The 14,544-nt window shown below is 44.6% G+C and overlaps 1 protein-coding gene across 6 annotated transcripts in view; it reads left to right on the plus strand.

Annotated features, from left to right (window-relative positions):
* The window catches only part of ELAPOR1 (endosome-lysosome associated apoptosis and autophagy regulator 1), a 438,781-nt gene that overhangs the window by 346,462 nt on the left and 77,775 nt on the right, over nt 1-14,544 (plus strand). For all 6 annotated transcript variants that reach the window (XM_056557720.1, XM_056557717.1, XM_056557718.1 and 3 more), the window contains one exon: nt 12,936-13,109. In XM_056557720.1, the coding sequence (XP_056413695.1) occupies nt 12,936-13,109 (174 nt within the window). The remainder of the gene's footprint in view (nt 1-12,935; nt 13,110-14,544) is intronic.

A 14,544-nucleotide genomic window follows, 5' to 3' on the forward strand; every position in this document is an offset into this window, starting at 1 on the left:
TCACGGGCGTGCGCCCATAGCAACAGCAGAGCGGAGCAGCGAGGAAGAGGATGCGCGCTTGCATGGTAAGTTACGTGTATGTTGTACGTCATCTTCAGTGTTCCGACCACCACTCCTCTGGTCCCAGCACCTACTGCTATCGTGACCCCGGAGCGGTGGTCGGAACACTGAAGTGGGGCAGTACACAGACATAAAGCCTCCAGCCATACACTGTATATGGCTGAAGGCTGTATGTCTGTGGGGGAACTATACTGCACCTAATGTGGGGGAACTATACTGCACCTAATGTGGGGGAACTATACTGCACCTAATGTGGGGGAACTATACTGCACCTAATGTGGGGGAACTATACTGCACCTAATGTGGGGGAACTATACTGCACCTAATGTGCGGGAACTATACGGCACCTAATGTGGGGGAACTATACTGCACCTAATGTGGGGGAACTATACTGCACCTAATGTGGGGGAACTGTACTGCACCTAATGTGTTGGAACTGTACTGCACCTAATGTGGGGGAACTATACTGCATCTGATTAAGGGGGGCAGGGGACTGGTGAAGGGGGACATGGGACTAGTTAAGGGGGCAGGGGACATTGGACTGATTAAGGCGGGCAGGGGACTGATTAAATATAAAAAAATGTATATTTGTTACAAAGATTTTTTTTCCTCTTTGTGTATGTTTATGGGGTAATAGGGGGGGGGGGGCACAAGGTTAGCTCGCACAGGGCGCCTGAACACCCAAGGCCGGCCCTGGTCACTTGCACACACTTTTTAGTTCGCTGATATTTAACAACTCAGAAAATATAATGTGTTTCATTAACCCAGGAAAATAAATTTACAATTTGTTCATAAGGCTGATGCAATTTAATTGCACATGCTTTTAGTCCACTGCTATGTTACAACCTGTAGCTATACTGTTTGAGCGATTCATCCCAAGAGATGTGAGTAAAGGCGCTATGCTGTGTTTATGGTGCTTTCCATATATATCATACAGGTCAGCCGTAGCACAGCTGCTTATTTGTTGGTTTTTGTTTATTATTTTTTGTTTTTTTTGTGATACACATTGAGGCTTGTGTAGGAAGGGACAGGAGGTCCTCCTATAATCAGCCCACACACAGCCCACAGGCTGTGAATTATCACTTCCATGCTGTGGATTTGTGTATAGCCTCTATAGGATTTGTGCACTAAGGATTATGGCTCCAGGATAAAGATTTTGGCTCCGGTTCACACACATTTTCTGTTTCTCTTTGTTTTCTTAGTCTGCTCTCTCTCTCTCTCTCTCTCTCCCTCTCTGTCTGTTTATTCCTGTCTATCTCTCTCTCTTTCCTGTTCCCACTGCAATGCTGGGACCAGCTTGTGAGCCTTTCACTGTTTTAAACTTCCCTCCACCTTGTTCTCTCCTTTTGGCCTTTGAGCTGATGAACACTTAAACCAGAAAATCATATGAACAACCTGGGTTATCATGTGAAATGCTGGTCACACTAATGTCATGTCACCACCTCCTACCCCTCCTGTTTCCTCTCGGTGCCAAAACGTCATGCTTTTTATGTGATAATCACATTTTTACCAGTTCACATAAACCGAACTGGTAAAAGTTCTAAAATTCGGCTCACTCAACACTAGGCTTAGGCTCATTCAACACATGCTAAGCATGAGATGTCTTAGTACATGAATAAATAAATACTATCCTGTGGATAAATGGATAGTCTGTGTTGTGTTATTAATGTTCTGTTTGTTTTTCCAACAATATACCATGTGGAGAAAAGTGTATGCCATACATAGCTTACTAGTCTTGGGCGTGCTGTCTTGATACATCCTCTGCCCAAACAACATGCGAGCCAGGAAAGAGAGAGGTGTAACTGCTGCATTCCTTGTTGCTGGAGAAGTGATGTTGCTGTATCCTCATGGTGGTGTTGGAGTGTGTACTCGTGAGATGATGATGATTGGCAGTTTCATGGATAGGTTTTCGGTCAGGTATATAGGAGACAGTCTATATAGTAGATACAGTTAGTAGGCAGTAATAGTGTAGTATCTAGATGTGTTTCTAAGCTGTCTAAGCTACTTTTTCAACAACAATATGTGTCCTCTGTGGGGTCTGGAACTCTTTTATACAACCAGGCTCATCTGGCATTGGATTTGACTGAACACTGGATTTATTAAAAAGTTGATCTGGATTTGATTCCAGTGCATGACTTATGTCAAATTAATGTCTTAAGAGCAGAAATCAAAACAAAAATGGAGGTATTTGAGAAGCAGAAGGCAATAATAAATAAACACAAATAAGATAATGGATCTTGGATTGATTTTCTACATGTACAAAGAATCAATAATACATAAGCACAATACATTTTTTGGAGATTCATCAAAATTAGTTGTACATATTTTATTGTGTAATTGATTCTTCATAGATGTACATCCAAGTGAACAAATGGCTCTATGATCCATTATATTATTTATATTTATTAAAGGGGTTATCCACCATAAGGTGACTTTAGTACTTACCTGCCAGACACTACTGCTTTCTTTTTGTGAAATGGCTATTTCCTGTGTGAGTTCCCGCTCTCCAACTAAAAGTTTAAAAAATGTTCTTCTTTTTTGTAAAAAGATATTCATTTTACATAAGTCAAGCACTGGAATTAATACCAGTCTATAGTTTTACTCAATCTAGTATTTAGTCCAGTCTATTCCCAGATGAACTTTTTTTTCTATAAAAAGATCCAGACCAACAGAGGACACATATTGCTATTGAAAAAGAGCTAAAATGGCTTCAAAACATCTCTAGCTACTATACTATTACTGCCTATAACTATATTTACTAAATAGACTGTTTCCTATATACCTGATTGAGAACCTATCTATAAAACAAGATTTCCATAATCATCATGAACTCACTAGCATACGCCTAAACACCACCGCAGGTTGCAGCAACAAGGTCTGCAGCAGTTACACGTCTCACAGCAAGCTATGTTGTTTGAGCAGAGGACATATTGAGATATCACCCACAGAAAAAAGTGACCAGTTTTCGTCTGTAACCGACGACAATGTGAGCTGCACACTGCACCTGTCAGACCACTTTTCTCCACAGGCTAGAATGTTGCAAAAGAAAGCAGAACATAAAAAGAAAGAGTACCTACAACTTGGATTCATTGCACAAATCGTTATTGAGCAGCTTGAATCTACTATTTCTCTGCATGCGCAGTAGCCATGGCCAGAGCCGTTCCATCCTGCAGCATAGCTGGCTCAGCACAGGGGAAGGAGGCATGACAATGTAGATGCCCGTGCGCACACATCTTCTGAAAACCGGACATCACCATGCACGAGGGGCTTGGGAAAGATTACAGGAGTCACAAATCCATATTTTAAACTATTAGGATTGAACGCAGTGTTACTCTTGGTGTCTTGATATCCAAAAGTATTTAGTGTGGCAATATCCCATTTTACATAGTATGGTTTTCATTAGAGATGAGCGAATCGAAGCTGACGAACCCGAATTTGTTACGAATTTCATGAAATATTCTATTCGCAACTAATGCAAATATCGCCGCGATTCTATCGCGCCAATCGCTTCATTAAACTCCATTTACTGTGGTCCAGGCTCCAGGGCATCTAAAATGGCGGATCCACATGTCAGTACATGGGGCAAGGAATGCTGGGAAGGGAAGTAGGTGGAATGACCCTGAATCACATGCAGGATGCAGCCTATCAGCAGCCAGTCACCCTGTGATGTCACAGCCCTATATATTCGGCAGCCATTTTGCGGCTCGTCATATCATTCATTACACTGCATAGAGATAGGACGGACATCGCTGTGTGTCACACAGAAAAGCTCATTCCAGCAGCGTTTCACATCCTAGTCACATCAGCGTTTTGGTGAACAGAGAGCATTGTTTCTTCACTGAAAAGGATTTTTACTGCAGCCATTAACCTCCCAGTCACTTTCTTCAGCATTGTATTACAGAGAGGGGCAGATAGCTGTGTGTTGCCTCATACATTTCAACAAGCTGCCTCAACTTCATAAACCTTAGCAGAGGAGGAAGGAATAATTTCACAGCGCAATTCTGTGTCTTTGTTGCGCAAAACAAATCTGCTGGTAATACTAGTCTGTAGACAGTATAATACCCAGCAGTCCATTCCTAATAGTATTTGACAAAGTGCAATTTTGTGTTTAGTACACAGCTTTGTTGTGCTGCAGCACTGTTGTGTATTGCTGGTGTTGTGCAAAAATACTCTTTTTTTTTTAAGCGTACTGTACCGCATTTTTCTGCCCTCATAAGTGCATACCACATAAGTACATCTAAGTAGTGTACTATTTTGTATCTGTTAATCTGTCAAGAGCCTAGATACTGTGAAAGTCCAGGCAAATGTAATCACTGGCTGGTGTTTTACAAAAATAAGTATTTTTAAGCATACTATAGCGCATTTTTCTGCCCTCATAAGTGCATACCACATACCTACATCTCTAAGTAGTATACTACCTGCTTACCTGCTAAACAGTCGTGGGCCTACATACTGTGAAATTCCGGTGGAATGTGCTAACCGTTTTGACACTTTAAAGAAAAAAGAAATCTATTGGATGTACAAATTGTCAACGGTTGCACCCAAGGGGTTAAATGAGATAGTTGAAACAGTCCTATAATTTCAGATGTCGATCATTCACCTCTGTCATCCAAACCCCGGCGGCAGTCCAATTTAGTCATTTCCATCTCTGTATCTATACCGGTCTATTTATATTCCTTTATATATATTTTCTTTATTAAAACAACATTTTCCCATATCGTCATTATCACCAACTTCCAGGACAGTTGCCCTGTTGACTATCACTTATTAGTCCAATGTGGACTGGTGCATACGGTTCCCTGTAGCGTGACAATTGGTTATTATATTTTACATCTATATAACCTGCACTGTGGGACTGGTTGCTATTACAGACAATATTCATCAATTGCCACCATGTTCAAGTCCCCCCTTTTTACTCATTGAGACTTTTTTAGTCATGACCCTATACAGCGGAGCCAGTACAGAATCAGATGCTCTTACTCCCACAACAGCACCTTGGGTAAACACCTTCACTACCATCAGGGTAATGTCTTCTTCTTATACACTCCTATTGTCTTCAGGGGAACACCCTATACTGAGATCGGTATACTTAGAGTGTTCCTGTGCATCAGGATTACGTTCCTAATATGGAATAGTGGATTGTCAGCAAGCCCTGCTTTTCCTCGCAAGTCCCCGGTGAATAGCCTCGTTTTGATTTCTTTCATTCACAAAGGTTATGTCATCTTGCTCCTTTTTGCTTACTATGCGCTACATTGTATCCACCCCCACCACTCAGCCTCGTTTTGATTTTCTTCATTCACAAAAGTTTTTGTCTACTGTGCGCTACATTTTATCCACCCCCATCACTCGCTATGGCGAGCATCACACATCAGCCTCTTTTCTGATGCCGTGATTAACCTCCGCTGATCGGGAGCCTCCAGCGCTGCCAAATGGGCAAACGTATACATTTTATGCCAAACTCCGTCTAATCTTAACTTTTATATATGTATATATTCTTATGCTTTTATCACCTTTTATGTTGTATGTTATATTTTGTAATTTAAGAGTAATGTCATTGTGACCTTTCACCCGGAACCATTTTGGGTCCCGGGTATTTTAAGTGTATGTGTTTGAACCTCTTGTCATATGCCTGAAGAAGAGTCTGGCACAAGACTCGAAACTATTGTTGCAAATAAACTCCCTTTTTATTCTATGGATCTGCCTGCCTAAGATTCAGTACTCTACTAGGAGGGGAAGCGCCCGGAACCCAGTCCTCCTTTTATGTGTCCCAGGCCTTTGGTTCACATTATCCCAGACTGTATCAGAAATGCTGAGTGACTAGCTCACTCAGAGAGGACTTCGGAGCTGCTGACCTCCTCTTCACCGAGCGATACTACATACAGATATAGGTGTTGTGCCCTGAGCACGACCACTTCTGGTAAACCTACCTAATTATCCTAAGGGGCTCACCTGTCTGAACCATCCGCACTAGGAGCGCACCTCTCTTTTTGTCTTTTTCTCTACATACTGTGAAAGTCCAGGCAAAAGTAATCACCGGCTGGTGTTTTACTAAAATAGGTTTTTTTAAGCGTACTGTACCGCATTTTTCTGCCCTCATAAGTGCATACCTAATACCACATACCTACATCTAAGTAGCGTACTATTTTGTACCTGTTAATCTGTCAAGGGCCTACATACTGTGAAAAGTACTCACCAGCTGGTGTACTCAGATTAGTTTTTAAGTGTACTGTAGCACATTTTTCTGCCCTCATAATTGCATACCACATACCTACATCTAAGTAGTGTACTATTTTGTACCTGTTAATCTGTCAAGAGCCTATATACTGTGAAAGGACCACTAATAGTACACACCTGCTGCTGTTCTAGACAAATACTGTTTTAAGCGTAGTGAAACGTATTGTACTCCCCTGTCAGACAGAGTAATGCCAGGACATGCACAGTGGAGTGGCAGAGGCCTAAATTCAGCAGGCGCAGGCACAGGTCACAGCAGAGTAGGGGCATGTGGCAGCCAGACTCGCAGCGAGAGGTCTGAGCTCCCGGTGTCAGCTAGCAGTAGTGTCTCGACCAGCAACCCAGCAGCCATGATTGATTGGTTCACTCGGTTATCTACTTCATCCCAAGTGACATCCGACACCCCCAGTCAACAGTCGGGGGGGTTCCTCAGACTCAATCCTCACTTGGCATGGCTCTCATGCTGCTGCTGCCACCTCAAGGCTCTCTCATTGTGCTGCTCTATGGTCTCCTCATGCTGATGCTATCGCCTCCACGCTCTGTCATTGTACCACCATATGGTCTCCTCATGCTGATGCTACCAGCTCCAGGCTCTCTAATTGTGCTGCTCTATGGTCTCTTCATTCTGATGCAACCACCTCCAGGCTTTCTCATTGTGCTGCCATGGATACTGGAAAACATAATTAAGGTGCTGGTCCCCAGTTTCAGAAATTACTCCACATTGGGGTCACTTTCAGTACTCCTGAGGCTGCTTCAGCCAACTCCAGGCTGTGCCATTCAGCCACTATATGGTCTCCTCATACTGATGCCACATCCAAACTCTGTCATTGTGCTGCCATGTGACATGTGACTCCTTTTTAAATTTGGTCCTTTTTACCCACACGTCGGGGCCCGGGACACTAAAACTTGGGAGTTAAAATTTAAATTTCAAAATCCTCAATTTTTTATTTCAAAATCTTAAATTTAAATTTCAAAATCTTAAATTTCAATGGTCTCCTCATGCTTCTGTTAACTCCAGGCTGTGCCATTTAGACACTATATGGTCTCCTCATGCTGCAGCCAACTCCAGGCTGTTTCATTCAGCCACTATATTTAACTTTGTTGAAGAAAAAAATGGAGTTATTGGTTGGTCAGTCATCCATTGATGCTTGAATCATTTAATTCAGTGCTATATTAATAGTTCTGGGTGGGAGATTAACTAATAGCTCAGCCTACAAAAAAATAAAAAAAACCTCAATAAAAAGTTACAAAACTTTTGAACCTCTGAAATTGGAAGGTGAAACCCCATTAAATACCAATCTGTCATGTTTATTACATGCATACAGTACATTAATTCAGCAGCTATATAATTGAACACCAATTCTTCACTCAAAACATCAGTTATGAGTGTAAATGCAAAGGAAGAGATAATGGTCCGTCACTGGTATGTAGCATGGACGGGTGAACAGGTGCGGCAACTCCTTGTATAATGAAAGCGCTAGGAGGTATATGTCCTGGTGCAGGTGGTGCTCACACAAAAGGTACAGTCCAACAAGTAGATGCAATGAAAGAAGAAAATGATGGGAGCAACTCACCCAGGACCCACGAGGTTTCAGCAAGATAGCTCTTTATTGCAGAAAGTACAGGTGCATATCACGGGAGGCAAAGATGGTATAGTGGGGGATTTATAATTTCCCGCCCCAGCCTGTGCATCTGTGACTCACAGCGCCGGAGGGGGGAAGGGAAGCGTACGTGCGTACTGCGCACCCAGCGTCCCCCTCCCCCCTGCGTCCCCCTCCGGCACAGTAAGCCGAAAATGGTGCCGAAGATGCCGTGGAACTGCAAGCTGCGCCCTGTGCCGGCTTGCTTAAGGTACTGTACCCTTTCCACCCCTCTGTTACCCCCCGGGTCACCCATTCCCCCCGTCATTCATGTCCACCCTCCTATCATTCATGTCCGCCTTGTCCACCCTGTCACCCATGTTCACCACCTCCCCTGTCCAGCCCCAGTCTACCCAGTCACCCATGTCCATCCCCCATTCACCCCTCTGTCCCTTTTGTCACCCCTCTTTTACCCCCTTGTCATCCTTTTCCACCCCCCTGTCATACCTGTTCACCCCCCCCCCCCGTCTCCCATTTCCACCCCCCTGACATCCATGTCCACCTTGGCCACCCCTGTCCATCCCTCTGTCACCCCTGTCCACCCCCTTATTCACCTCACTGTCCCTTTGTGACCCCTGTCCACCCCTCTCTTACCCCCTTGTCATGCCTGTCCACACCTCTGACCCCCTGTCACCCCTGTTCACCCCGTCTCCCATGTCCACCCTCCAATCTACCCCGTCACCCATGTCCACAGCCTTATTCACCCCTTTAACCCCCTTGTCATCCTTGTCCATCCCCCCCTGTCATCCTTGTCCATCCCCCCCTGTCATCCTTGTCCATCCCCCCCTGTCATCCTTGTCCATCCCCCCCCTGTCATCCTTGTCCATCCCCCCCGTCATCCTTGTCCATCCCCCCCGTCATCCTTGTCCATCCCCCCCGTCATCCTTGTCCATCCCCCCCGTCATCCTTGTCCATCCCCCCTGTCATCCTTGTCCATCACCCCCGTCATCCATGTCCACCCCCCTATTCACCCCTCTGTCACCCCTGTTAACCACCCCCCCTGTCTCCCATGTCCACCCCCCCCCCCCCCCGTCATCCATGTCCACCTTGGCCACCCCTCTGTCACCCCTGTCCATATCTCTGTCACCCATGATCACCCCCCATCCACCCCTCTGACCAACCCCTAGTCTACCCCTCTGTCACTCATGTCCACCCCCTATTCACCCCTCTGTCCCTTTGTCACCCCAGTCCACCCCTCTCTCACTCCTATCCACCCCTCTTTTACCCCCTTTTCACCCTCCTGTCATGCATGTCCACCCCCCTATCCACCTCTCTGTCACCCCTGCCCATCCCCCTGTCATTCATGATGTTCACTCTCCATTGTCCACCCCTGACCACATCCTTGCCACCCATGTCCATCCCCTATTCATCCCTCTGTCCTTTTGTCACCCCTATCCACCCCTCTGTTACCACCTTGTCACCCCTGTCCACCCCTCTGTCACGTCTGTTCACCCCTCTGTAACCCTGTCACCCATGTTCACTCTTCTACACCCCTCTACCACCCATGTACACTCCTCTACACCTCTATCACACATGTACACCCCTCTTCCACCCCCTACGCCCCCTGTCACCCATGTACACTCCTTTACAACCCTCTGCCACCCATGTACACTCCTCTACACCCCTCTGCCACCCATGTATACTCCTCTACACTCCTCTACACCCCTCTGCCACCCATGTACACTCCTCTACACCCCTCTGTCACCCATGTACACTTCTCTACACCCCTCTGTCACCCATGTACACTCCTCTACACCCCTCTGTACCCCTCTGTCACCCATGTACACTCCTCTACACCCCTCTGTCACCCATGTACACACCTCTACACCCCTCTGTCACCCATGTACACTCCTCTACACCCCTCATGTCCCCCATGGAAAAAGTGTGGAGCCTAATAGGTTTGCTTTGCAGGTTTAATGGTGAAGAATTGTGGGTGGAAGAAATTTTCATGATGGCACAGACCAGTTGGAGAAGAGAAGGGAACAAGGCTGATTAGAGAAGACGTCATTTGTGAGTTGCTGTCAAAAGCAGCACTTTAATCTACAGCTAAATAGATATAGTGCATTTTGTGTATTCTGGACCTTTTCCCACCCCCTGCTTGGGTGAGGCTGAGGCCTCTAAGATTTATTAAAGAAATAGCACAGCAGCACAGAGTATTTCTGGAGGGAGCTGTCGTGAGGCAGACTGTCTGCCAGAAATACTCTGTGCTGCGGGGAAGCCTACTCCATCTTCTACCTTCCTTTCACCGCCCCCCTACATGATGGTTCAGTCAGAGATATAAGTTATATTTCACATATAACCTATATCTCAGACTGTGCCATCATGTAGGGAGCGGTGAAAGGCAGGTGTATACTTCCCAGCAGCACAGAGTATTTCAGACAGCCTGCCTCACGACAGTTCCCTCCAGAAATACTCTGTGCTGCTGTGCTATTTCTGTAATAAATCTTAAAGGCCTCATCCGCACCCAAGCAGGAGGCAACAAAGGTAAAGTGTGTGGCTTATAAATGGACTACTTGCTATTTTTTACCTGCCTTTCACCGCTCACTATATGATAGCACAGTCAGAGATGAGTTATATATGTGACTGTGCCATCATGTAGTGAGCTGTGAAAGGCAGGTACTCAGGTGGAAAACTTTTTTTTTTCTTTTTTTAAATCAACTGGTGCTAGAAAGTTAAACAGATTTGTAAATTACTTCTATTAAAAAATCTTAATCCTTCCAGTACTTATCAGCTGCTGTATACTGCAAGGGAAATTCTTTTCTTTTTGGATTTCTCTTCTGTCACGACCACAGTGCTCTCTGCTGACACCTCTGTCTGTCAGGATCTGTCCAAAGCAGGAGAAATTCCCCATAGCGAACATATGCTGCTCTGGACATTTCCTAAAATGGACAGAGGTGTCAACAGAGAGCACTGTGCTCGTGACAGGAAAAAAAAAATCCAAAAAGAAAGTACCTCTTTAAGGTGAGTGAAGGCTGGAGCCAAGTTGGACTGGGTATCGCAGACAGAGATCTCAAGTTGGCACAAAAAGGAGGAGTATAGTTCAGTGTTTTTAAGCGCTTGGTGTAGTTAAGGTTATTGGCATTGCCATCCCTCAAAGTACACCATAGCCTCAAGCGCACTGCACCCCCTATTCTATGCCAAATATTCATGTATATACTGGGCGGGAATAGGGGTGGGGCAGGGGTGGGGCCATGGGGGTGGAGTCTTGCTGGGGGCCCTTGCTGTATTTGGTCCGGGGGCCTTGAGTGGGGTCAGTCCGCCCCTGCCGCATACACCACTCACACAGGGTACACATACCACATACACCACTCACACAGGGTACACATACCACATACACCACTCACACAGGGTACACATACCGTATACATCACTCACACAAGGTACATGTACCACCTATACCACATACACAGGGAACATATACTGCATACACCACTCACACACTGGCCATATACACACATACTAAATATGTTACTCGCACACTGAACCGATTGATACATTAGAAACATGGCACACATGTCTAAAAAAAAAAACTGATTTAATTTAAAGAGGGGACATATAGTGTTAATAAAACATCACACAGGGCACACTGCAGTCTATACTGCTATACTCACCTGATTAAACTGCATGCAGGAGCTGGCAGGACCCATTCCACCAACATTCCTGGCAGCACACATGCTCAACCCACACCTCGACAAATGCCGCCCCTGCAGTAAGCTCCGCCCCTTGTGATAAGCCCCGTCAATTTCAACTGTAAAGTTTTTTAGTTTTTTTGGGGGGTGGGGGGTTTAATAAACACGTCTTGTTGTATAGTGGGGCCTTGTGCTCAATACACCCCTCCCCTGACTGACTCTTCAACAACAACCTGCTGGCTTTACTCCAGACTGCAGCCGGTCACTGGGCAGTGACTCATCCTCCTCCTCCTCCTCCTCTGCAGTCCGGTAAGAAGAAGGGGCTGCTGGGGACCTGAGAAGGAAGATACGGAGCTGCCTGTCGCTACACTGTGCACAGCAAACATGGGAATATGCAGCCTGCTACAACCAGTAAGTGTAGCAGGCTGTGACCAGCAGGGAGCGCTGTGTGCAGGGGAGAGCAAGCTGTGTATAGAGAGCATCGGCCACTATTGATTAATTTGTAAGAGTGTCCTAAGGATGCGCTTACAGTTGAATACAGGCTGGGAGGACTTCCCGCCTGGTTGTGTCACCCTACTTGGGGGTGTCACTCGGTACGGTCTGCACCCCCCTAGCAACACCACTGTAGAAGGTTATCAAATTAGTCTGACACGACCGATCCTGCAAAAACCCTTGTTGTGTAAGGTTATTTTCATTAAGATATTCCAGAATAGCATATCTCAGAAACCTCTCAAAAATCTTATCACAAACAATGTTAAACTTACAGGCCAATAGTTCCCAGAATTCCTTTTGACTGTTTTTTGAATTTTAGTACCACATTTTCTATAGCAGAACAAGTCCCAGAAAAGTCTACTCACTCCTTATTAAAGAGAATCTGACATCTAATTTAGCTGCAGTAAACACTATACCGTGTTATAGTGCGGGTGAACAGCTGTAAGATAAGGGGTTTCTTGGGTGCAGGGTTATGCTTATAAATCATTCTATTCCTAATGTGTCCCATTGGAAGCAGGGAGCCTACCTCATCTATATGTAATTCCAACCCACCCGTGGAAGAGCAGGCTATGATGGTGTGCTTTAGTACACGTATGGAGTGGCAATAACAACTTACAGTTTGTGACGCCAAGGTAGCGTTGACCTCCACGCACCAAGGGTAATAGCTTTCCAGGCCAAGCACTGGGGTAATAACCACAGATGCAGGGTTACGGAAACTACTTATTTTAAGCTAAAATAATTTTAAACTAAAATATACAGGAACAGTTCGACAGTAGTGCAAAGTTCGCTGGAGTTTGCTGCAGTGATCATAGTTGCTTCAGGGCATTATCAAAATATATGTATGTATAAATAACTGTTTTTTTTTTCTTTTTATGTGTTCTAGATTCATTCATTATGTTTTAATGATTGCCACTATACAACATCAATGGGAAGAAGAAAAATGCATTATGATTTTTCATTACTTCAGAATATGACAACATTTGCTGGAAAGCCCAGCTTTACAAGCAAAGGGGTGAAATTTTATCACCAGTTCAGTATCAGCCTTTGTGGGAATCAGGTTTGTTACAATGGTTTTCATCTTAATTAAAGTGACTTATAAGTCTGTATTTTATGTTGACATGTGATATAGATAAAATCAATTTGTCTGTTTTCACACACTGAGTTTTATCACACTGCATTGATCTTGTATCATGTGTGTTATGTCAGAAAAAACTAGAGGCTTATATCAGATCAACTGAAGCAGCGAGCCTTTAGTCCTGTGTAAAATGGGTAGCACATTGGGATGTTTTTTGGTACTGCACACTTTGGTACTGCACACTTGATTAACTTTACTATATTGTAGTTAAAGCCGTTTTTGTTCATTTCTATTCTTGTTGTTTAGGCTACTCTATTTCCGTTCTTTGTTTTCTTTTTATCCCCCACTTTGTTTTCCTATCTTTGTTTCTATTTCCTGTTTCTTGCTGTTCTGAAAACTACAAATCCCAGCAGGCCACGTGCCTTGCTGCTTTGGAGCGGCTCCTTTTTTTTTTTTTTTTGTTCCGCCCTTTACCCACCCTACTATTTTCCCGGGTCGGCCCCCTTATACACAGCACACTAATATAATCAGCCCTGTTTGGGATACACTTGAAGACACGCACAAAAGGGACTACAACTCCCAGCATGTGTCATTCAGGAGTCTTCAGTCTGTGGTATAACACCAGCATGCTGTCTCTGTAGTCTCCTGGGGGTTGTAGTTCACCACACCTCTATAGGGCATACACCAGTGTTTCCCCACCAGGGTGCCTCCAGGTGTTGCAAAACTACTACTACCAGTATGCCCGGACAGCCAAAAGCTCCCGGGGCATGATGGGAGTTTTAGTTTTGATACAGCTGAAGACACCCTGGTTGGGAAAGAATGCACTTTGTAATATACTGAATAGGCTAGGCTAGTGTTTCCCAATAAGTGTGCCTCCAGCTGTTGCAAAACTACAACTCCCAGCATGCCCAAAGGCTATCAGGGCATGCTGGGAGTTGTAGTTTTACAACAGCTGGAGGCACACTGGTTTGGAAACACTGGTGTAACATGATGTGTATTGCGTCGCCAATTCTACTTTGCAGTGACATTAGTCATTTTACCCAAAAATGCATGGCGAAACGGAAAAAAAATCATTGTGCGACAAAATCGGGGAAAAAAACGCCATTTTGTAACTTTTGGGGGCTTCCGTTTCTACGCAGTGCATATTTCGGTAAAAATTACACCTTTTCATTATTCTGTAGGTCCAAACGGTTAAAATGATACCCTACTTATATAGTTTTGATTTTGTCGCACTTCTGGAAAAAATCATAACTACATGCAGGAAAATTTACACGTTTAAAAATGTCATCTTCTGACCCCTATAACTTTTTATTTTTCCACATACAGGGCGGTATGAGGACTCATTTTTTGCGCCGTGATCTGAAGTTTTTATCGGTATGATTTTTGTTTTGATCGGACTTTTTGATCACTTTTTATT

This window comes from Hyla sarda, chromosome 2 (assembly GCF_029499605.1).
Source record: "Hyla sarda isolate aHylSar1 chromosome 2, aHylSar1.hap1, whole genome shotgun sequence".
Lineage (NCBI taxonomy): Eukaryota > Metazoa > Chordata > Amphibia > Anura > Hylidae > Hyla > Hyla sarda.